This window comes from Bactrocera oleae, chromosome 4 (assembly GCF_042242935.1).
Source record: "Bactrocera oleae isolate idBacOlea1 chromosome 4, idBacOlea1, whole genome shotgun sequence".
Classification (NCBI taxonomy): Eukaryota; Metazoa; Arthropoda; class Insecta; order Diptera; family Tephritidae; genus Bactrocera; species Bactrocera oleae.
In genome coordinates, this window is record NC_091538.1 from 1,478,609 (window position 1) to 1,503,776 (window position 25,168).

The 25,168-nt window shown below is 36.3% G+C and overlaps 4 protein-coding genes across 4 annotated transcripts in view; 2 read left to right on the forward strand and 2 right to left on the reverse strand.

The window, feature by feature from the left end:
- The window catches only part of LOC106622644 (uncharacterized), a 26,029-nt gene continuing 861 nt past the window's right edge, over window positions 1-25,168 (forward strand). Inside the window, exons 1-17 of the mRNA XM_070107814.1 lie at window positions 1-373; window positions 10,504-10,613; window positions 10,760-11,039; window positions 11,102-11,171; window positions 11,225-11,351; window positions 11,435-11,611; window positions 11,678-11,918; window positions 12,028-12,201; window positions 12,258-12,472; window positions 18,830-19,001; window positions 23,341-23,450; window positions 23,514-23,793; window positions 23,860-23,929; window positions 23,992-24,118; window positions 24,179-24,349; window positions 24,411-24,479; window positions 24,546-24,717. Of these exons, the coding sequence (XP_069963915.1) occupies window positions 214-373; window positions 10,504-10,613; window positions 10,760-11,039; window positions 11,102-11,171; window positions 11,225-11,351; window positions 11,435-11,611; window positions 11,678-11,918; window positions 12,028-12,201; window positions 12,258-12,472; window positions 18,830-19,001; window positions 23,341-23,450; window positions 23,514-23,793; window positions 23,860-23,929; window positions 23,992-24,118; window positions 24,179-24,349; window positions 24,411-24,479; window positions 24,546-24,717 (2,725 nt within the window). The 5' untranslated portion in view covers window positions 1-213. The remainder of the gene's footprint in view (window positions 374-10,503; window positions 10,614-10,759; window positions 11,040-11,101; window positions 11,172-11,224; window positions 11,352-11,434; window positions 11,612-11,677; window positions 11,919-12,027; window positions 12,202-12,257; window positions 12,473-18,829; window positions 19,002-23,340; window positions 23,451-23,513; window positions 23,794-23,859; window positions 23,930-23,991; window positions 24,119-24,178; window positions 24,350-24,410; window positions 24,480-24,545; window positions 24,718-25,168) is intronic.
- Window positions 3,689-4,497, reverse strand: LOC106622645 (Larval cuticle protein 2). Its single transcript, XM_014243566.3, has 2 exons — window positions 4,391-4,497; window positions 3,689-4,291 (listed from the first exon to the last, which is right to left on the reverse strand). Exons 1-2 carry the CDS (start codon window positions 4,469-4,471, stop codon window positions 3,932-3,934), a joined length of 441 nt encoding a protein of 146 aa, XP_014099041.2. The 5' UTR covers window positions 4,472-4,497; the 3' UTR covers window positions 3,689-3,931.
- On the reverse strand, window positions 6,565-7,349 carry LOC138855547 (larval cuticle protein 2-like). Its single transcript, XM_014241883.3, has 2 exons — window positions 7,248-7,349; window positions 6,565-7,155 (listed from the first exon to the last, which is right to left on the reverse strand). Exons 1-2 carry the CDS (start codon window positions 7,257-7,259, stop codon window positions 6,793-6,795), a joined length of 375 nt encoding a protein of 124 aa, XP_014097358.1. The 5' UTR covers window positions 7,260-7,349; the 3' UTR covers window positions 6,565-6,792.
- LOC106623929 (larval cuticle protein 4) lies at window positions 9,275-10,066 on the forward strand. Its single transcript, XM_014243565.3, has 2 exons — window positions 9,275-9,384; window positions 9,444-10,066. The coding sequence occupies exons 1-2, from the start codon at window positions 9,373-9,375 to the stop codon at window positions 9,930-9,932; spliced, it is 501 nt and encodes a 166-aa protein (XP_014099040.2). The 5' UTR covers window positions 9,275-9,372; the 3' UTR covers window positions 9,933-10,066.

Consider the following 25,168-nt stretch of genomic DNA (forward strand, 5'->3'; position numbering starts at 1 on the left):
GTTTTGCGTTGAACGCAATATAAGTCGGTTCTGAGACGCTTTATAACGGCAAAAACGTTGCTTTAAAGCTAAGCGCTGTGTTTAGGATAATACAACAACAACAAGTAGCGGCGACAATACCGAATTTGTGCTTATTGAGCTTTTTGCAAATATAAAAGTGCACCAGTACAAAAACAACTCAATTACACGCAATTGTTGTAAAACGGCTTGAATATGTGGACATTGATACTGCTTCCGCTGATCCTTGCTGCTATTTATGCTTATTGGTCCTATGTGCAGTACAAAACTGGCTGGCATTTACTCAAGAAAATCCCGGGTCCTTTTACATTTTGGATATTCGGCAATGTGCCGCAAATCGGGCTAAGAGCTGAAGGTAGGTTTTCTGCAACGAAAAGAATAAGGCTTTAAAGTGCTAAAGTGCGCATACTAAATCTTATTAATTATAATCTGGTACAAGTGTCTGCTGTGTTCTTATATGTATAAATTGAAATTGTCATAAAAATAACAATTAACTTGTATACAATAAGAAAGCAAATAAAAAATAAAAATAAAAATTAAAATTAAAAACAACAACATAACCAAACCTGTGACAAACTGCTGTTAGCACGAATGTTGACAAAAGTTTTGCCAAATATACGTCTAAATTTGTTGCTATATTAAGCAGCCAGCTGCATAAATTGTCTGCGTATACAGTATACGGACATAAAGTGGGTCTGCTGCATTAACGACTATTTAATATAAAGAATACTTACAACGAAAAAGTGTGTGATATTCAGCTGCAGTCAGAAATAAAATTATAGCAGCCAATGAAGTTGAATTTTACGTGACATAATTTGATGATTTTAGGTTTCTAAACTAAAAATATTATTTTAGGTTAATAAATGCTAATATATGTTAATATCGGTCCAAAAACTTCGAAAAAGTGCTTATTTATTAAATTCGCTTAGTTTAACTTGTTTGAGGGGATTTTCTGAAAAAGATATTATGCCGATACTACCTTATATGGTTTTGATAAATACTTGTAATAATAAATAATATAATAATTATTTATACAAAACACGCCCATACATAAAAATCACAAAGCTTGCATTTGGCTGGTGAACCAGAGAAGTTAGAACCATTCATTTAGATTCTCTAGGTGAACTATGCCGTACTCATAGCTCTATCTATGCCTTGCGAAAAAGTTTGCAAAAATCGACCTAAGTTTCGTCTGCATTTGCGCCACTTTCATTCCGTTTGGCTTATTTCAACACCAAATTTCAAAATCGCATTGTGGGAGAGCAGCGGCAAATCATTAAAATTTCACTGCAACGGATTAAAAGCAATTTGTTTAGTTGCTACTACGTTAGTTATTAGGAAAATGGTTATGCCATGAATTTCCTACGAACATATACGAAAGTACACATGTGTGTGTGGCATAAGTACTGTTGCTAAGCAGCAGGTTTTCGGCTGCTAATTGGCTAGCATCAATTCATACATAGTTATATAATAATATTTATAATTAGATTGTGTGTAGAAGCCAAATAGACGTGAAATTAGCACTAACACCTTTGCCAGCTGCTGGGCTGTGACAATCGGGCTTCGACAAATAAAGAGATTCGCTAAAAATAAGCTCGAAAGCATGCGTTTGCCAGTCGAGCGGCGACAAGTGTTAAAATAGCTATTTGATATCGCTTGAAAACCCAGCTGCAGCTCCGTTACCGGCCGTGCACAAGGCTTACTAATTTGTTGAACTTAATTTTTATTAATTGAGCTTCGAAGGCAATTAATATTGTTTTATGCAAATTAAAATAATTTTCCAACAACTTTTATAAGCTACTATAAAAAGAAGCTTTGTATATTGTTTAAAATAAAATAAATTACAATATATTCAGTTATATTTTAAATAAAAATTTATAAAAACTGTAAAACTACTAAAATGATGCTATTGATTTGCTGCCATTTAGCTTCAATTAAATTGACAGCCATAAATGAGGCAATAATTTAGTTTCAAGTAAACAACAACAAATGGGAACGCTGTGCCATATACGAGCATATAGGTATGTACATACATATGTATGTATAGTAGTATTATCGCGGCTAACCAGCGCGAGTGACTTTCGTTAATTAATATGATGCGTTTCAAGATCATTGCCACATAGATTATAAGCAAAAACAACAACTATGTTTTTCGCCACAGAAAGTGAGTTAAGCGAAGTGATAAAAAACGGTAGTTATTTGTAAATATATATACAGCTACCTGCGCACACATACATACGCGCATGCACAGCGTTGAAGTTTGCGGTTTTAAGCAGCGACAAATATGGTAAACAAGTATGTATGTATATATTTCTATATATTTACATATGTTACATATTTACAATTTTTTTGTACACATTTTTAAAATAAATAAATACAATTCAAAAATAAATCGTAGTTGTAGTTGATTAACGCTGATATAAACACAATTTCTTACTTATATACATACATACATATGTACGTACTTACAAGCTACACACACACACACTGTTATACTATCAATGCAATTGCAAAGTTTATAGAACAAACTGAGTTGTTAAATTACTAAAATAAAAACCTTAACTGCGGCCGCACCGACGCTATAATAGCCTTCACAGCTGCATTTATTATAGCATTAAAGGATTTAACAGATCTTACACTGCGCGTATAATTAGACCGACAGATGAGAGTCAAGGCTAAATTGACTCAACTCGTCACGCTGAGCATTTATATACATATAAAATATAAATAATTTTTAGAATCTCCGACGTTTCCTACTGGGTATTGCAAACTTCGTGACAAATTTAATATATGTATGTACTTTGTTCAGGTTGTCAAAAAAACGCATAGAAAACACACTTCATTGCCGCGTTGTTGTTATTTGACGCGCGACACGCAATGAATCAATGGCGCGAAACATGTTTTTTTAATATTGCTATTAGTTTATTATTAGATAGAGAATTGCTTGTCAGATATAGTCATATTGCTGCGGCAGTTTGTAGAGCGATGCTTATGATTAGCCTATGGTAATTATAACGGTGCGATAAACCGGCTAAACGCTAACACAGTGAACCCCTGATAATGCGACTGCTTATGCGTTGAGAAAGTTCATATTTTGAAACATAGCCAGATGTGCCTAAAAATTATAGTTATATATGTAAACATAAGAAACCCATCACTCACATTCGCTAAATTATTAGTTGGTAAGCGATTCTTGTTATTGGCAATTAGAAATCCTGCTTAGCACACCTATTTGCAAACTTATAATATACAAGTAATATTATAGATTAGCCGCACTGCCAGCCCTTGATAGTTTCAGATCTGCGTGTTATGTTTATAAACAATATTATTTCTACACTTTGATTATAGCTAATAATTTAATTAATTGGTTGATTGCTGCTTAATTAAGAAATAGTAAACAGAACTATCAGCAGCGTGCTATTTATAACCAGAATCGCCAGCAATTGCTGTACTAGACCTCAATAAGCATAACTTTTACACACTTGCAAGTGAATATATTTGTTGCTAGTTTTAGAAAATTATAGAGTTTTATATTCATAATTTCAACAATGGCATTGTTTTTGCTTGTTGGCAATAATAGCTTCAATATTACCCAACTTACTTCAACAAAAAGCCCGATAATCTGTTATCCGTACAAATTAAAGCTGTGTTGTAAGAAGTAAAAGCTTGGTTTACCAGTTTGCTGGATTATTTTATTTGCATTTAACACACACATATTTACAAAATAAAAATTTAAAAATATAAAACTGAAAAAGTCAGCAATATGTAAGTGAAAAAGCTTGTCGATTCCCTCATATTCATATTGCCAAGCATATCATGAGAACCATAAGTTCAAGTTCCAGTTCAAAATCAATAGCATCATTCCAAAATCGTTGCGTATCACAATCGTCCATTTTAATACGAAGTGTTTCGCTTATTTCTGGGTTTCCTTTGAGGGATGAGCAGCGATGTATGCGAGTGCCTTGACAATGGCTTCTGGTACTGGGGGAGCTGTGGGCAAGAGCTCGCTCTGTGGGTGGTAACCGCTCTCGTCAGCAATGTAGTTGACACTGATGTGTTCGCCTTCGGGTGATATCCAGCCGTATTCGCCGTTGATGTTGCCATTTGCATCACCGTGTTGCACGACGTGGATGCTGTTGCTGGTCTCCAGTGCGGAGTCGAAGCCATCGGCGCGGACATCGTATGTCAGCAGACTGACTTCGGCATGAGCATCATCGGAACTGGTGCTGACAGCAGCGGCCGAGGCGTAGGCGACGAAAGCGAAGAGTAGCACCTAAAATTTAAATGAAAGCTGTTTAGTAATTTTTCTTTACTGGAAAAACACTGTGAATATTATATTTCAAGCAGTATCCCTGAAGCATGATGAACTCACGTATTTGAACATTGCTGTCGATTTGTTGGCAGTGATATCTATGATAATGGAAGGCTTGATTGCTTCTGACACTGAATGCATAACTTGGTAGCGCTTTTATAATCCAATTTGCTGCTAGATTTGAAGCCATCTTGATGATTAAAAAAAACCGGGAATATGTGAACAAGTTCACTGGTTGTGCATTTGAGCGCTTTATTTTGTGTGTGTGTGTTTATAAATGACTGAAATTGTTTCTAATTCCTGTTGATTTGACCAAAATTCTTTCTAAATCTTTGTCGAATGCAAATTCAACGGCCTCCAAAATCCAGACAAACTTGTTATAATTGTTGAATGAACTGAGGCATAGATTGTATAAGCTACCTCCATTCGAGAAAACCAACAGACTTTTTACAATCGCCTATTCAAGACGAGATGCATAACAATTTAATTGCGCTTAAGCAATAAAGCCAGGCATTATTTTTATACAGGTTATGTTATTTAACACAAGATGAAGGGCATGAGAGAAACAGAAAGATATAGTTCATTGTGCGGAATGTCCTTCACTTAATTTCTATTAACCCATGCATGTGTGATTTCAGCAAAAAGCGGTTTATGCATTGGACTAATTGAAATGTTATAAACACCGTTTCGAAGTTGTTTGCCTCGGAAGCTTATGTCAAAGCTTTCTAACGATTCTGAAGATCTAATGATCCGTTCTAAAATACTAGTAGTTTGCTTGATTTTTATTTAAAAATGTTTCAGGTTTATTTTAAACATATAAAATTTTAGACATGTTGATGGATACATAAATATTATAGTCCTTCACAGTATTCCGCTCATATCTGTAGTTTGGTTTAATGATACCTTTTTGGCAGACTGATGTACCACGGTTAGCGGGAATATTAAGGCAAGTGCACTTGTAACAAACATTTATTGTGAAAAGTTTAAAAGTAAGCAGAGTTTCTTATACACAAAGCAACGTCAACATTTACATTGCTGAGACATGATGATATTCTAAAAATTGTTGTAAAGAGTTCTGCATACAGGAAAAATATGGAAGGCAATGTAGGTATTTAGATACAGTACTACACATGATATGAAAACATTGCATGGCGTACTCGATTTAGCCTAAAATTACTTCAGAAAATCTTATCCTCAGAAGGACCTTAGACTATTACTAAGAATATTCTTCAGCACTACTCGATATGTATGCAGTTATAGTTATAGAGCTATATTCTATGACCACTTTTTGTCTATATTCTTCTAATTTGGCCTACCTTTATGCGAGATGATGTAGTCAAGTAATCCCTCGTTGTGTGGTAATAATTGCTGGGTGGGAACTCACCACGTACATAAATCTCCAAAAGTTGAGATACCATTTCTTGCTAAGGCCGATTAGTTTGAGAGTAGGTAGCGTGGAAAATCTCAAGCCGCCATGATCTATATTAATCAATATCATGTTTATTTCCGCCTACGCCCACCAAAAATTTCTTTTATAGTGTACAAAGAGTTTTTGAAACCACCCCAAAAATTTCTTTCCTAGTAGACAAAGAGTTCTTAGAACCACTGTCGTATAATTTAGCCTCCATGATATGCCTTTCGGTAGCGAATTGAGTTTCGGTGTCAGTTTTGGTGTGATACGAATCAACGGTGTTTTGGTTATATGACCATTGTGCGGTGTTTCGGTTGTATGACCCTAAATGCGTCACCATTAGCTTAATGCTAATCGAGAAGAAGAACTTCTCCAAGCTATTTCATACTCAAGCAGGTATCAGACAAAACAGAGCACACATCGCTATTAATGAGTATGTGGGTCAACGAGTTAAAGTCTACAGCATAAGTTCGCAGAAGATGACTAGCACATATGAGTGTAGACATCGTATGTCTAGTCATGGGGGTTATCATTTGTTTACAATAATTAGTACAGTTTGACAGTTCGCTTGGTTTTTAAAGCTGCGTGTCTCTTTCAATCGTGTAGCTCATGTTTAATTTTGATAGCGATATGAAAATCAGCATATTCGTTGGACTAACAATGCCCTAAATTTATGCATTTCATGCCATACAAGCGGATGCTACGAGATAAAGATTCCGCTTTGACTTTGACCAGCTGCTGCTTGAGATCAATTTAATTTCATAGATGATATATAATTTGATAGTCTTTTACCATACGAGAAAATAGTAATCAAAAGAATGAGTTTACCAATAAAGTGGAGTGTTTTATTTGCATTTAGTACATATGTGTTTACAAAACATTAAACGTAAAACGGAAATAGACGACGAAGACATGGAACTATAATAGAAAATATTAGATTCTCATATCGCCGTCCAAGTCTTAGCATCGTCCAATTCTTGTTTGCGGAGAAATCGGCCACATTCTTTCATAATCAGTGCGTAACAATATCAAAATTTATAATGGAATTGATCTAGTTCTTTGAGACATCCTTTGGGGGGTGAGCAGCGATGTATTCGAGTGCCTTGACAATGGCTTCTGGTACTGGGGGAGCTGTGGGCAAAAGCTCGCTCTGTGGGTGGTAACCGCTCTCGTCAGCAATGTAGTTGACACTGATGTGTTCGCCTTCGGGTGATATCCAGCCGTATTCGCCGTTGATGTTGCCCTTTGCATCACCGTGTTGCACGACGTGGATGCTGTTGCTGGTCTCCAGTGCGGAGTCGAAGCCATCGGCGCGGACATCGTATGTCAGCAGACTGACTTCGGCATGAGCATCATCGGAGCTGGTGCTGACAGCAGCGGCCGAGGCGTAGGCGACGAAAGCGAAGAGTAGTACCTAAAGGTGATAAAAAAAACTCGAATTAATTGATTCTCACAAATAAGTACATCCTGCTTGCTTTGCCACCGCTAAGTTATGTGGTTACTTACGTATTTGAACATTTTGTAAAGGTGTGGGGATTAGACTAGAACACTCGATTGTTTCTGATGCTGTTTGCCAAATTCGGTGGCGCTTTTATAAGACCAGATTCGGTTCAATTTTAAGCCAGCTTCATTTACATAAAATCGGGAATCTGCTATAACCGAATTCACTCACTTGCATATACCTATGTGGATGTGTGAGTGTGTGGATGATTGCAATTGCGCTTTAATCCCGTTGCTTTAACTGTGTTTAGACTAATGCTAATGCGCCGGCTGATAAAATCCAGCAAAACTTGTTCTAATTGTAAGAACATCTCAGTTATGTATTGTTTTGTCGCCAAAATGTACGCACAACTGGTTAAATTAGCTTGATTTGCAAAAATTTTTTAATTTTGCTTCATTTATAACGTATATTCGTTGTTTATACTCCAAAAAGCAAATTTGTCGATCATTGCACAATAGTAATATTCATTTTAATATTTTCTGCACTCTGTGTTTGGTTCTGACCACTTTCCCGTTGTTCTAAATTAGCCAACTACCAGTTTGTCATTTAATTTTGTGAAAATCACATCGAAATTTATGGTTCCTTTATGACTTGGTGACATCTAAATATATACATCCGATAGTAAAAATAAACTAGAATTTTAGTTATATAACTCACAGTTTGACCGATATATTCGGCAAAGAGTAAGCCATAGGCTCTAATTTTTTGACCTGAGATGGCATACCTTAAAGGAAATATTCGTGCAACTTTGTATCCCGATACATTAATTAGTGCTTGATTTGTATACTGGAAAGTAGAAAGTCAGATGAAATTTGAAATTGTGTTATATGGGAAGTAGGCGTGGTTACTGTTCGATTTACTGTTACATGGGAATATCAAAATAATCTTTTGTACCAAATTTGGTTGAAATTGGAGGAGTGAACTCAGAGATATGTGATTTCACTTTCATTTAGCATTTATGTTTTATATATGGTACTCGAATCACTCTACACTACTTTTAACTAAAATGGACCAACATTATGTAAGTCACTCGTACTCCGACTCAATTAGTTGGCTTTTAAGTTGTACGTGAAAAACATTCCACAAACGATTTATGAAAAAGAGTTTCGACTCTAAAATTATCTAGAAAGACTAACTTGCCGTATATGCGAGGAATTCAGAAGTAGTTTCTGAAATGTATTGCTTTGTACGACCCTGAGATCATCGACAGTTTGAAAAACTAAAATTTGGTAGAAAGCTGACAAACGCGTATGACTTAGTGACAGATATAAGTATATCATTTAAGCGTGTCTGATATTATTTCAACATTTTTGATTCTTTATCGTAGACGGCTTGATCAACTACTTTGTTCATGGCTTATGGAAATTAGCAGATGTGAGTTGACTTAATCTACGAAATCAACGGATTAATGTTGTATTTGTGAGTGACAGCAATTTGCATTTTAATTTCAGTCAAGCATTTCTGCTGGCAAATAAAACATAAATGTCAAATTTCTTCAAAGTATTTTCGAACAAAATTTCAAAACTGGTTAACTTTTAAATGTATATGTGTGTGTAAGTGACTTAAACAATACAAAAGCAACGGTAATTATTTGTTCCTTATTCATATTTCACATCTTTCATTTTCAATTATTAATAATTCTTATATACATATGGCTTTGGGCATCTTTTAACTTTTTTGCAACATCGTTTGCCTGATCTTCTATTACTTGTTGCACCCATATAACCGTATCAAAAGCAGGCAATAAATTTTAAACGCTGTTTTGTGTTGTGGGCGCGGTTGACCGCCTTTGCGTCAGATTTATTGACAAAATAGAGTAAAACTTGTCACACAGCTTACCTACTGAACTACATATGTGGTTACCTGGCCATGTATTGTTGCGCAGAAGCGCAGCGAGCAGAGCACGGATGCGCCGTAAAGTAGTTTGTTTGTTTTTGAAATATTATTTCATTACCGTTGGAACGCCAATAAATATGTTGGCTGTCTCCAAACAGAGAGGTGCTACGCATATATTGTCGAATTTCGGCAACAAACGAAACTATTTCACGGTATAAATACCAATGCGTGTATGAACGTAGAGCATTCATTTGTCTGATTCCAACAAGCGATTACCTGGAACTCATTACAAAAATGTTCAAATCTGTAAGTGCTTCAATCTGCTTATGAATGCAAGATTAACTACCACTTTCGTGTTATTTTAGCTCATCTTCTTGGCTGTCATCGGGCTCAGCGTAGCTGCCATTCCGCGTCGTCCCGTCCATAGCCTAAGCAGCGGTGGTCGATTCGGCGGTAGCAGCAGCAGCAGCTCCCATGCAAGTGGCGATGAAGCTCACGCAGAAATAAAGGCCATGCGCTCCGATGTACGTCCGGATGGTTTCGAGTATGCATTGGAGACCAGCAATGGCATTCAATCTTCGCAGTCGGGTGATGTGAACGGCAATGTACATGGCGATTTCCAATGGGTTTCACCTGAAGGTGAACATGTGCAAATCTCCTACATTGCCGATGAGAACGGCTATCAGCCTAAGAGTGATCTTCTGCCAACTCCGCCACCAATTCCGGAGGCCATTCTCAGAGCGCTCGAATACATACGCACTCATCCACCCAAAGAGGAACCAGAGCGCCGCATTTCAGCTCCTTCCACTTCCTATAAGGCACCCAAGAAGCCCACTCCTCGTCGCAAATATTAAGTGAGCGGTGCAAAGCACAAAATGGTTAGCTCGTATGCTCGAAGTATTTGTATTATTCTTGTGTTTGTGCAAAAAGAACATTTTTTTTTTTTTGTAAAAAAATATATATCTTTTTTAAGTCAAACTACAAAAGAGTTTTGTTTAGTTTATATTTTTAAAAAAAGTACGAATTATTATATGTTAATATTTATAAACATACAAACGTAAGTATATTAATCAGTTAATGTAAAGCGCGAAACAAAAAAAGTGTACAAAGATTGTCAGGTTGAATCGAAGGCATCGATTAGTAGGTCAAGTCTTCATCGCTTATTCTGATAACGGTTTATTAGTTCATGTGAGTACTCTCTTACTTCTCATTATCGCAACTACTGAATGAGGCGTAGCTTCTCTTATACATCAAGTTGGTTTCACTTTTGAATGAAAATGCCGTTAGGGTCTTGGCCTTTGCTGTATTACTGTGCGATTCTCATTATCTGTTGCTCACAATTGTTTGCTGGCGCAGAATCTCTTATAATTCTCATATTGGTGCTAATAGAAGCTAACATCTTAGGTTTCTGTTCTCTTCCCACAGAGCATATGACACAGATACGACGCTGGGCACATGACTACAACTACTCCTTGGTGCGCGTGTACGGCGGCGCTCAACCTTACGTGATGATTACAAATCCCAAAACTACGGAAGTAAGTACAGGCACAAAGTAATTCACAACCTAATACATAGGAAAAGTGACCAACTTTACTTTAAGTTCAGACGAAGCACAGATGCTTTCGAATATAGTTCCGGAACGATAAAACATCCTATTAAAATTTTTGCTAATTTATTCCAGCAAGTGCTATCTAGTACAGTGCTTATACACAAATATGACCCCTATAAGTTCTTTTATCCCTGGTTGGGTCAAGGTTTGCTCACCGCGAATGGCAAACACTGGGTTAACCATCGAAAAATGATCACGCCTTCATTCCATTTTGCCATACTGCAAGACTTTCTTAAAATTATGAACGAAACAAGCGATCGCTTCGTGGAACTGCTCGCTGTTTTTGCAACGAAGATGGAAATGTTCGATTTTCAAGAAGTCGTCACACGCTCGACGATTGATGTTATATGCGGTGGGTGAAACCTACTTCCATTAACTTTATAAAACAATAATAATTTTGTCTAAATGTTTTAGAAGCCGCCATGGGCACACCAGTAAATGCCATACAGGGTCCCACGTCTCCAATAGTGCCTGCGATTGCTGAGTAAGTAGTTCCTTAAGTACTTTAATATTGTTAAAATAACGCTCGTTTTGCAGCATCTGCGATGTGATGCGCCAACGGATCTTTAGCGCATTGAATCGTTTCGATTTCTTTTTCGTATGGACCAGAGCGTATCAGAAACAGGAGAAAGCCTTGACGGTTTTGCGCAAAGAGTTTTCCCAGGCGTGTACTATCACAAACTCAACAAGATAATATGTTGATCATTGTGTATATTTGATTTTAAAACTGTTTATGCCTCATATCAGATCATTGACAAAAGGCGCGACATGCTGAAGACGCTCGATCAAAATAAGCTGAAGTTGGATGTAGATGGTAAACGTCCGAAAATGGCCTTCCTTGATAACTTACTAACAGCGGAAGTAGATGGCAAGCCTCTGACATTCCAAGAAATCTTTGAGGAAGTCTCCACATTTATGTTTGAGGTGCTTTTTGCTAAATATTCGGGTTTTAATCAGAAAACAAGTTATAAAATAATTTTTCTTTTGCAGGGTCACGACACCACTGCTAGCGCCATAGGCTTCGCCATTTACTGTCTGTCACGACATCCAGAAATACAGAGTCGCGCCTTTCAAGAACAGTACGCCATTTTTGGCAATGATGTTAAACGTAGTCCAACCTTTCAAGAATTGAGTGATATGAAGTACATGGAGCTGGTTATCAAAGAGACGCTGCGACTGTTTCCCAGTGTGCCATTCATTGTCCGTACTTTGTTGGAGCAAACTGAAATCGGTGGGTTTTCGGTGGTTTTTATTGATTTTGATTATTATTGAGTCATATTGCATACGCCATTACGAATATGCAATAATATTTATTCACGATCTTTACCAACTCTTTTTAGGTGGTTTTCAAATTCCCCCAGGTACCTCGCTCGGCTTTTGTATTATAGCAATGGGGACTAATCCTCAACACTTTCCGGCACCGTTTGAGTTTAAACCGGAACGTTTTGAAAATCGCAACAGTAGTAATCCCTACGACTATATACCATTCAGCGCGGGTCCGAGGAATTGCATAGGTCTGCAGTCATACACTATACAAAATTGAGCATATTAACTAATTTTATTTTATTAGGTCAAAAATTCGCCATGATGGAATTGAAAGTAACACTTTCGAAGATCATCCGACATTTCAATATATTGCCAGCCGTGGATGGACTATCCACAGGCATACATGATCCCGCGGATCGCAATGATAAGATAAACAATCCTTATGATGCACGACTGGGCTTCTTTCTTACTTTAAAATCTGTAAACGGATTAAATATACGTCTGAAGCACAGAGTATATTGAGCACAGTTTTTTTTTTTAACTTTTAATGGCTTTACGGTTTTGTTATAGAAATAAATGCTTAAATAATTGAAAATCTCTACAATACTATAAGGTTATGTTTCCTGAGAAAAATACTATAAATTTTTTGAAGAAATTGATATCTCATTCCAGTTGTGTTCTGATTTGCTTTGAAATTTGTTTACTTATAGGCGTTCGACCTTCTTTTCAGCCGCGACTGTATGCCATTCTCGAACTTGAGCGTCAATCGAATATTTAGTATGGGATCGTATTCACTTTGTGGCACACACTCTAAGCGTGAGTGAACGTTGATGCCATCTTTGGCCGGTAAAAGTTCCAGGTTACGCACAATCATTGAAAGCTGCGACTTCAGTTCGTACATGGCATACTTTTCGGCTGTAAGAGAGGAATGGCAGAAAGCATTTGCCATACAATAAAGGAAATGACAGAAATTATGAGTTCAGCGTATAAGAAAAAGCCCTAAAATACAAAAACTTTCACAGACACTCTCTCATTTATATTCGCTTTACGTACTGCGCTATTTACACTCCATTCAACAAGCAAAAGCGACAGACATTCAATGACTTACCAATGCATCTCCTTGGTTCGGCACTAAAAGGCACGCTATTGAAGGCCTGCAGACCTGCCGCCTCTCGTCCTTATTGAAATGCGCCCAGCGTTCGGGGCGAAATACGGTCGGCTCGTCAAAGTACTTTTCATTATAGCCCATAGCTATCAGGCACATACTAACGGTTGTGCGCTTGGCGATTTTGCTACCATCTTTCAAAGCAGAGCATAATAAAAATATGCCAAAGTTAAGCCAATAAACAATGTACGCGCGGCTGCTGCCGAGTAGGCGAAACCGGGGCAACACTTTCGCCAGTTTACGGCGCTTCACTTACTGATATCGATTGCCTTGCGTTTGGTGCGTGCAATTAATGACATCGACGGATACAGGCGCAATGCCTCGCGTATTACAAACTCCAAATAGCGCATCTGCCTCAAATGTGCACATACAATACTAAGCACATTGACCGACTGCGCGGCTGATTCAGTGCCGAAAATGCGTTGCTGCTCGGTGTAGACCTGCTCTTGAATGGCTGCGTGTTGAGAAAGCATGTACATTGTCAAAGATAGCGCAGATGCGGTGCAATTGTGTTCCTGTGAGAGAAAAATCGTTCGACCTTGAGAGTGAGTTGCGTTGTGTGAATAATACTTGTGCGTTGCCGGTATAAAATTTTCTTTTTGTGCTAAAAAATTGCCCTTCAATATACGTAGCTGTTTTCAATACAAAATAATTAAGGCTAAATATTTGTGGCAATTTGTTTACAAAAATCAAATAAAGAGTATAACAAATTTCTTTCTTTCACTGCACTGTAATAATAATTATTAGCAAAAATTTGTATCTGATATTTAATTATTTGGTTTGCAATATTTTGATTTTGAAAATACTAGAATTTTCTTATTTTCATATGCATACATACTGCTTATGTGGCAGTAGTGATTTAAAAAAAAATTTTCTTCAATTTCCTTAACTGCGAAAATAAACGATTTTAATTTAACTTTAAGTAAATTTTCCAGTATAAATAATGCAATAAATTACACGCAGACAACAACAATTTATCTCAAATTGCTTACAACATTTCAGCAACATGCACATACATACTTATTACTGTTACCATGCTTACCGTAAATATTATATAAATGTGGAGAGCTCTTCGAATATTTCGTTATTGGTCAACGCACGCCAATCCAACTTTGTACATCAAGCACATCAAGGAACGGACGCACCATTGCACTGGTTGCCGGCTGCTGCTACTGAACCCCTAGCGGCTGGTGCGCTTGCTGAGCCAGCGACGCCTGCAGACTTACTCAACGTTGCTCGACAATCTTTTAATTAAAATGCGAGCAATAAAACTACATATTTACAAAAAAAAAAAAATAAAAAACATCGAAAATATAACACGTGCAGGCTACGCTCCGGCTGAAATGGCGCTGACGGTCGGCAAAGTGCACTCAATTAACATTTTTCGCATATTGCATTTTCAGGTTGAAAGGGCGCATGCATGTATATGTGTGCATGCATACATACGCACATATGCGCATGTGTCAACTGCTGGCGCCACTAAAGATGCAATACATTTCAATACTTTGGTTGGACATTTTGCAGAAGACGTGCGCCAAACGCTTAACAACAGCGTTTTACTTATTCATTTTTAAATATGCGCATGCAAATGTAAATTTGTATGCAAGTGTGCGGTAATCACCAACAGTTGGCACCCAAGCAAAAGCTTTTAAGAATAATCCAAAACAAACTGTGATGGAAGGTATTTGCGTGCGCTATAAGAGACCGAGAAAAAGAATCTTTCAAAAACGCTATTTGCGGTAAATCTTCAGTAATATGAGTGCGTGCATGGAATTATGAGCGATTTTATTGAGTTCATGAGCGCAGTGCCATTACACCTTTGTTCATTTTGTTGAGCATTGCGCTTAATCCCGCGCATGTGTATTTGTGTGAGCGTAAACGGCACTGCTTGGGAAATGTGAATGGCGAAATATTCTCATTTGACGGTCATTGTTTAAAGACAAATCGCATGCATTGAATTTACAACTTCACAGCGCAATAAATTCTCAATAAACTCATAAATACAAATTTCGCCAACAGTCGTACATAAATATTTCAGTTTACTTTGTTAATTACGCGCTCAAGAGTGCTCAGCGCGGTGCGTTGTTTCCAATAATGTGGCGTTAATTGGAAAAGCGTGTGGAAACGCTTTACAATGCTGAATGTACGCTCCTTTATCACGGCGCAGAGGCTATGGCAAAATATCATATTTTTGTACGAGTTTATACCAGTAGAGTATTGTGGGCTGGTCACACAAGTGTGCATATGTATAATTAATACCAAAATAATTGGATGAAAACAATTTCGTTGCTTTCGTGTCAGTCATAATGAATGTCATATTGAATGAAAATGCAAGTCAGCATTGGGTGAAACGGTACATGAAGAATGGCAATTATGAAATGGCGAGAGTGTGAGTGAGCTATCGCTACACTTACTCAATAATTACAAACAACAAAATAATGCCGTCGTGCAGCTCGAAACTCGAAAGCTCGGGTATGCCTGTAGCATTTTGTGGAGGGTTGAAACATAAAAGCAGATAGAGCTTTTAGACAGTTTATGCAAGATAAAGCTAGACTAGACGCAGGCTAAATATAGATAGTTCACATACGAGCATACCTATAAGCCAATGTATAGTAGTCGCTTACATAGTTTACAAAATTGATAAAATAAAATCTATAAAACTCATATTAGCCAACACACTGCACAAAATTCACGCGCAATAATTTACGCCAATCACAATTGTCTGCATCCTAAAACACACCTGCAGAGTGAGCAAGCCAAACTTACCACACGCAGCTTGGATATTTGCCCAACAGTGGTTGCACGTCCAAAACTTACGGCAAGCCATCTGCGGCTGAAGTGGTGCGCTAGGCGAGCTTCTCCACAAAACGCTTGCCAGCTCGCTGCACCACCTGCACATAAACGTCAATTGCATTCTGCTCGAATGCCGGCGCATAGATTTGGCGATGCTTTAGCCAGCGTGCCGCCGCGGCGGATGACAAGAACGCAGAAAGGAGTACAGGTGCTGCTTGTATAGCAGCGAAGAGCTCGCGAGAATGTTCTGTGGTGAACGAGTAAATAATAATAATAACAGTAAATTGAAGTAGTTGTAAATTATAATGAATTTCAAGTGCTGTTAGTTTATGTGTGTGTAAATGTGTACAGAATTCGTGCACAAAATGCAGGAAATGAAGGAGTTTCGTCGAAGGATGAAAGCTGCTACATTTCGTTGAAATTTTGAAAGTGTGTGTTTACATGTGTGTGGCTTTGGAGCTTAATGCAGCTGGGGCTGGTGAAATGTGTGAAGTGTCATGTATGCTTGTATGTGTGCGTCATGACTTATGGGCAGTAGCAAATGAAATTACTCGAATTTCCGCCGGATCACTCAACATGACATGATATTGAAAGAACACCAACGAACGGAAGCACTAGAAGTCATATTTCCGGCAATACTTTTAAATTTTCTTTGGATGTTCTGCAAGTAAAAAAGGAAAATAAATTGTTTTAAGTGCTGTGTTGCTGAAATTCCTACAGAAGCATTTGTGTTTACATACTCATTGAAGTGTCTGTGCAAATGTATGATTGTGCAATTTATTTGTAAACCCGGTAAATTTCATAGACAGCGGTAACAATAAGCTTTGTAACATTGTTGGCTGAAATGGAATTTTCCGCATTTTTAAGAAAGTTTGCTTAAGGATAAAGAGCTTTTTCGTGCAACAGTATTCAGTGGTTGTAGGTTTTTGTTTTGTAGGTAGCATTGAAAAGAAGTTACGGTATTTCCATATTTAATGCAGTGCATGCAAATAATAATTCAGAACTATTATGTTATATTATATATACTTTTGCTGCCATAAAATGATTTTTATTTTTATGTTTTGTCTTATTTTGCTACAAATCGTTTAAGTTGTTATTGTAACAGGGGATTTGTGGCCAAACTTGGTTTTGGCTGGCTTTAGGAAAGTTTAAGTAATTTTTTTTCTGATATTTGTATACATCGTGTATGGCTGCTTTTTAAGATTTATGATTACTATTTTTGGATTCAATAAAAAATACACGTGTTCGTAACTGAAGCTTACAAATCCACCAGTTGTCCACAACTCGTTAGCAGAAATAATCCATTTCAATCTCATCAAGGTTTATGTATATTATTTTGTAGCTTTTTTGGTAGTCATCGTAATATTGACTCATTTCAGCTAAATTGCGCAAATTACTAAACAAAATCGTAACCATCCGGATTCAGCGTTTGTTTTGATATTCGTAAAGGAATATAATGATGAAATTATATACTCTGTATCTTCCGAATTGGAGATAACGCACATACTATGTTTATTTTGAGTTTATTTTGCTTGCCTTATCGCGGTAAAAATGATTAAGAGTAATAAATGCCTTATACTGTAATTGAGCAAATAACTGTGCTTGGCAACTTTCGGGATGTAAACCGCTTAAGCTACCAGAAATGTTATGCGGCTATTAAAAAGCAATTAGTCGCCGCGTGGTTGCTCTGAACCACCAGCTGACAGAAGCAGTGAAAAGAGAACTTGTATAAAAATACTTCATAATAAAAAAAAAGTATACTTAGTAATTATACAAGTATGTTGAATGCGCCTTACAAGTCGTGTTGGCTTAACTTTTCAACTTTTCGGTGCGCAGCTGAGTATGTGTCATGCGAAACTTTACTGACCTAATCTTTGGACCTTAACACATTACGTGTTGATTAATAAATGCATGTATTTTCAAAACAATTATTTCTCATGTAAACTTTTTTGTTACTTCTGCTAGTTACCGTCCGGTTTGAGCCCAAACTGAAAAAGGTTGCCCACAAACGGTTATGGCGTCCCTCCACGCTGTTAGCGTGAACAGGAGAATTGTGATGAGCACAAGCACAGCTTTCTTCTTAATAATGGTTTAACGCAATTTAATAATTAACAAGCATAAGCAACTTAATTTGTAAGCAAGAAAAGTCTCAAACTCAAAGTGAATTCTTTCTGAATTTGTGATTATTTACACTTAATTGGCTCAATTTGCTTTAATTTTTTCTCCATTTCTTTAATCTGCTTGTTTGTGCCGAGATAACGAGTTCGTCGTAAACTATAAATGAAGTAGTTGTCGATTACTTTTTTTAGTGTTTTTGTATGTAAAGTGCACTCGCGCACGTACTGGCAAATTTATTAGCAATCAGTCGCTTTTAATGGAGTGCCAATGCCAAGCACACACACTATATATACAAACATACATATATGTACATATAAAAATAAAACCTCTATGAAATATAGCGTGGCTAGCAAATTAAAAAAAAAAAGTATCGAAATTACGCTAAGTACTGAATTTATTTAAGGAAAAATCGAAAAACAACTGAAAAAATGAATTTCAACTAAACTTTTCTCAACAGCGGTTTTTTGTAGACTTAATTCGACTAATATTATCATATATACGCCCTGATGAATCCACCTACGCTCGCCGATCTTGTGCTTATGCTCACCGCGCTCACTGTAGTCTTTTCGAAGTAAGCCTTGCCTACTTTTAGGCTGTTACAAGAAGCAAATACTGTTGCCTTATCAGTTAGCTGAAAACTGTAATTTTTTGAATATTAAAATGCAGCAACGCATGTAGAGCTACATTCAGTTGGCGATCGGCGTTCGTCTCTAGCAGTTTAAACAAGTTTTTAAATATCGCAACGCTTTGCTTAGAAGTGTTTACAATACGTGAATTATTATCATACGAAAAGTGTGTAGCAAGTCAATATGTTGTTGCTGTTGTTGTATAGTGTTTTGCTAGCACCGATTCTTGCCTTACTCTACTTGGAAGTGAAAAATTATAGCAAAGTCAAGCAGCTGAAAAGGCTGCCAGGACCGCCAGCTTTACCAGTTTTGGGAAATGCGCATCAAATGGGCAAAACGCCAAGTGGTAAGAAAATGAAAAAAGTTAGGTAGCATATGTATGAAATGGTGCCTAAAAGTGCTTAGTCATATAAAATAATGTTTATTCATTGTTGTTTTAAAAGCGCGTACTTTTATCAGTTCAAACTGAGTAACAATATTAAATCAGTTCGTTTTTTGAAAGCCTTTGTTTTTCGATAACGTTCGACTTAATCTGGTTGCTATAAGACATACATTTTTTCAATGAAATAATAAATAGGCACCCAATTTAGTAAGCACACACAACTGTATTTAAGTCTTTTATGAGTCACTTACACTCGCGCTTATTGTTATAAGTGAAAATACATTATTTTTATTACGGTTATAAGTGAAAATACATTATTTTTATTGCGGATAGGATACAAGTGGCAATTTAGTTTTTTTAAATAATATATAGTATATTTTTTTATAATAATAAAATACGGTTATAAGTGGAAATACATTATTTTTTATAACGGATATTATATTTTTATTAAAATAATTTATTGAAATAAAACTGCCGTGCGGGATCGACGTCAAATGAAATTATATGGCGCTCAGGATCATTGAGCCGTCGAATCAGCATGTGCGGAACGTTGTTGTATCGAAAGATCTGTACAACATCCAACCCTTTTCATTCGTTGGTGGTGTGGTCGTGTATAGTGTGTGCGTGAATTTCAATCGTGTAACATTTTTTATAACATTTATTATAAATGCAGATTAGTTGTAAAGTTTGTGCTCATACCAAGAAATAACGCTACTAGCTCCAAATTTTTTTTTCACACACAACACAGAACACATGCAAAGTTACAAGTCATTCTGTCAATTAGTTCTTTGTTTACAAGCAATTTAAATTTGCCGTGTCAGAGTATTTTCTTATATGGAAAAAATTTGATATTACGCAGTGATTAGATTCTTGGTTTACAAGCCATTTAAAGTTGACATAACAGAGTATTATTTTATATGCAAAAATTTAATACTACGCAGTGATTAGATTCTTTGTTTTGATAGGTTTAAAGGAAAGAAGATTTATGAACAATTATAAGAAATGTATAAGGATGGCATCAGGCTTTTGGCATACAAAAGGAATTTTGTTGATTCATTATGTGCAGAATGGTAAAACAATCAACTGTGAATGTTACTGAAGCCAGAAACCTGAAAAAACTCCTTCGTGGAAAGCGTTTTTCGTCGAATGAAGAAGCTATTACAGCCGTGGACGGGTATTATACAGAGCTTTCGGAAAGTCATTATAAGTATGGGATCAATTAATTGGAGGATTATTGGAATAAGTGTATAGAAGTTAAGAGAGATTAAGGGATATTGAATAAAAAGTATTTCGTACCAAAAATAGTATTTTTTCATTTTGAACGCAGAAACTTTTCAACCAACCTGTATACTGAGGAAATATTAAACGGGTTTAGATTGTCGTCGTCAACACCGAAACTGGTGGAGAACTTCTAAACCAAAAAAAAATTTAATATATAATTATAGTCGATACAAATTTTTTATTAATTATTCTATTAAAAATAGCATCGAAAAATTAAATTTCACACATCTCGGAAACTTGTTATTCATACATTCTATTATTTATATGCCAAATAAATATATAAGTTATAAGAAAACAAGAACAAATGTTAATTTTGGTTGCGTCGAAGCTATTATACCCTTCACAAATAATTCAGTTAGTATGGCAGCTACTTGCTATCGTGATTCAATATCGGCAGTTCAAAAACTTAGCAGCTTTTTCGGGAGAAACGGACAAAGTTCTAAATAGATATCTTGAAAACTGCGAGACTAGTTCGCATATATACCGACAGACAGACGGGTATGGCTATATCGACTCAGCTCAGTACGCTGTATAATTTATAAGGTCTCTGACGTTTTCTTTTTGGTGTGGCAAACATCATGGCAAACTTAATATACCCGGTTTATAATATAAAAAAGAGTAAATATGTTTTGTGAAATTTCCCGGCTTTAGTATTCGGTCATATGTATGTGCGTATCATATTCGTATTACACACTGCTGCTGCATAAACCGCAAATATGCATTATAGCACTCATTTACATTTCGCTGAAAATTAAAACTCTTGAGTACTTATATACATATGTACTAATATATGTAAATACTTGCTGTGGTTTACGGATGAAAACCAGTTTCACATGTCGATTCTGGTTGCTTATATAATGCTCGTGATTACAGTTATCATCGAAAATCAATCGTGCGTGAAACGCCTTGTATTCAATTACAACAACATATTTACATTAGTAATAAGCCACTTCAAAAACGCTGGATCTTCAAAAACAATTATGTTTATTAAAACCATTCTAAAACTACTGTAGATTTGAAAACAACAGTTTTGGAAATTTCGGTTAAGAGAGTATTCTAGTCTGGAGACATGAATTTCAGTAAGTTTTAAAATTTTGTGTTATTAGTTATTTATTAATGTTACAGGAGTACAGAAAAAAATTTAAAAAAAAGTTAAAAGTTGAAAAAGCTGGCAGCTGCTGAAGGGGAGTCTCAAAAAAAATTGGCCCATGAGCATACCCATGACTTTAACCCTCCTAGTCATCTGAGATGAGGCTAGTTCATAGTCGAGAGAAAAATTTGAAAATTTCAAGTAAATCAGTGAAGTAGAACTCGAGAAATCGTGGCTATCGTATTGAAAAAGTCTGGTCTGAGAAAAACGCATTTAAAGTTTCGCGTAAAGTCTTTTGTTCGATTAGACCCAGCCAAACCAGTTTGGAGGACGGGTCAGTAAAATGTCTGTATCTCTGAAAATAGTTTAAATTTTCAAAAATCCTCTCGTGGACATATTCTTAAATAGTTAAACGTTTAAAATATAAAAAAATCGATTTTTTTGAAATTCTACACTAAAATACCGCCTTAACAAATGTCACTAACACAAAAATTGTTTCTTGAAAATTTCAATACAAAACCCTTTAAACGGGTAATACTGAACTATGTAGAGTGAAGATTATCTGCCTGTTTATTTAATTGGTATTGAATGTATAACATACATAAGTACGTCTTCAGGTACGTATTTGCCTAAAGAATGACAATGATATCTCTATAAGTAAGTTATCACATAAGTTCCTGGTTGAATGCACCTAAAAACTGTACTCTTTTTGTGAACTGCAGAAAAATATGCGTGACTATATGTAATGTATCACAGGCTGTCAGACACGATGTTGGCCACAGTTTAGGAAACAAAAAAGATATACGATTCTTACTGTTGTTGCAATTAAGCTTGAAGCTACGTAGTTGATTTAAAAAAAAGCATTGTAAATAATTTATAATAACTTGGATTAGCAGACAGTATTAAAATATGTTAAGGTTTATTTTTAGAGTTTATCCGCAACACTTGCAGCATTGTAATTGCATGTTTGCCTTATCCAAGTCCCTGTATTAAAATATGTTAAGGTTTATTTTTAGAGTTTATCCGCAACACTTGCAGCATTCTAATTGCATGTTTGCCTTATCCAAGTCCCTGCAGTAATTAATACTTTTATATGCGAACAAGCGGCGAGCTTGAACTTGAAATATAAAGCGATCGTATAAACTGCAATTAAATACGAATATAAAAGCAACGCAAATAATCACAATGATTCACATACATATGTATGTATGTATGTACATTTTATAAATCTCGTTGTTTTTACAAAACTCTAAACCCGTTAGTTACAATTTAAGAACTCGTAATCATAAGCTTTTTATTGTGTACAAAATGATACTAAATTTTAAAAAATAAATAAAACGATAACAAGAAAAAAAGTAAAAGTTTCAGCTAACTGATCGGCTAGTGATGTTTTGTTTATTTGCCGAACATCATAATGCGCGAAGAGCAGAGAGCGTTGTGTTGTGAAAGAGCGGCGCACAGCAGGTGGTATTCATTGAGCACCGTTAACTGGCAGGCAGAGAATAAATAAATATGTATTCTCCCAACTATGTAAATTGCTATATGTTGCTAAAGTTAATGTTTAGATACAAAGGCTATGTTGCTAAACATGTAAAATACTCGCGCGTTATTTTGAATTCTAGGCATGCACAGAAACCATTGTTTAGAGTTGGTTTTACGCAATTTAACTTATCAACTCACGGTTGCATGGTCGCAAACAGACAACCGCAGTCAATTTATGCGCTGACAGCTGAGATTTAAACTTTATACTAGCATAAGTGTTTAGACTTATAGAAATGCATAGATGAACTTAACAACTTTTTAACATACTTATACCTATGTATATTATATACTAAATATAGTAATTGCAACTGCACTTTTTTGAAACTTGAATGACAAATTATTTTGGATTTCTTTATATTTTATCCTTTCTTATCCATTTTTCACTTTAAGAGTTACTAAATCAACTATTTCGATGGTGGCAGGAGGCGGATCATCACAATTACCGCGTGATTATTGGTCCCTATCGGAATATGATAGTCTCAGATGCAAACGATATGGAGGTAATTATGCCATGAATAAGCAATTTCACACTGAAAATATATATACATATTCCTTCGTGGCAGTTCATCTTAACAAGCAAATCGCTGATCGATAAATCTGATATTTACGATATGCTTCATCCATGGCTTGGCACTGGTCTCCTCACTAGCACGGGGCGCAAATGGCACACGCATCGTAAGATTATCACACCGTCCTTTCATTTTAAGATTTTGCAAAATTTTCACGACGTTATGAACAAGAATTCGAATAAGTTCGTTGAAATACTGCGGAAAGTATCGCAAAATGATGCCATATTCGATTTTCAAGACATGACGCACTACTTAACGATGGATGTGATTTGTGGTAGGTTGCCAGTGGGAAAAAATTAAATATGCTATCACTAAATAATACTTTCTGTGTCTGAAATAGATACCGCGATGGGCGTTCATATCAATGCAATGGATAATCATGACCACAAGCTAGTGCAGGCTTTCAAAGAGTGAGTAGCTTGATTTCTATTAGAACGCATTTGTTGCTCAATAGCATTGCTCTCTCTTCCAGCATGTGTTATAACATTAATATGCGCGCATTTCATCCGCTAAAAAGGTCGAATATTTTATATAGATTTTCGCCGGACTATCCAAAGTACAGTAAGACATTGAAAACTCTGCAAGACTTCACAAATGAGGTACAAAAACGCAAATAAATAAAAACGAAATAGTTCATTCATGCCCACATTTCCTTCTAGGTTATAACGAAGCGTAGAGAAACACTTAAACTTGAAAAAACGGAGGGAGAAGAGAATGAGTTCTCTCGCAAAAAGCAGGCCTTTCTGGACACTTTGCTCTCGTCCACAATCGACGGGAAATCGCTCACACAACATGAGATCTACGAAGAAGTCTCGACATTCATGTTTGAGGTAAGTTTGTGTTGGGCAAGCAGAAATTGAAGCAGAAATATTTATAAGCGTAATTCACTAGGGGCACGATACAACCACATCTGGTGTAGCATTCACAGTATATTTGCTAGCCATGCATTCTGAAATACAAGTAAGCTAGTAATTTTTTAACGCTGATAACAAGAACGAGTTTTAAATGTCTTCTTTATTTGCACAGAGAAAAGTGTACGCTGAGCAACAACAGTTATTGGGCGACAACTTCAAGGATGAAGCCACTTTCCAGCAGATTTCTGACATGCAGTACTTGGATATGGTCATAAAGGAATCACTGCGTCTCTATCCCAGCGTACCGTTTGTTTCCAGACGTTGTGACAAAGATTACGATATAAGTGCGTTAATAAGCTACCCAATAGGAAAATTAGATTTGTAAAGCTCAAGTTTTTTAACTTTAAGCTGACTGATTACTTCGAGGAGTTAGATAATTTGCAATTATTGCATACTTCCATTCGGCAAGGAAATACCTAGATGGTCTATCAAGAGTACTATTTCAGGTTACATCATAGCACTTTTTTATAATTTATTAAAGCTTCGGCTGGCTGATGAAAGCTTAATTGACAACGTCATTCGAGATTTACGATTTCAGCCATATTGACAGGGCTCAGCAGTTGTTAAACATGAACAGGGTATATTAAGTTTGCCACGATGTTTGTAACCCTCAGAAGCAAACGTTGGAGACCCTATAAAATATATATCTAAATGATCAGTGTGACGAGCTGAATCGATTTAGCCATGTCCGCATGTCTCTCTGTATAAAGGCAAACTAGTACTTCAGTTTTTGAG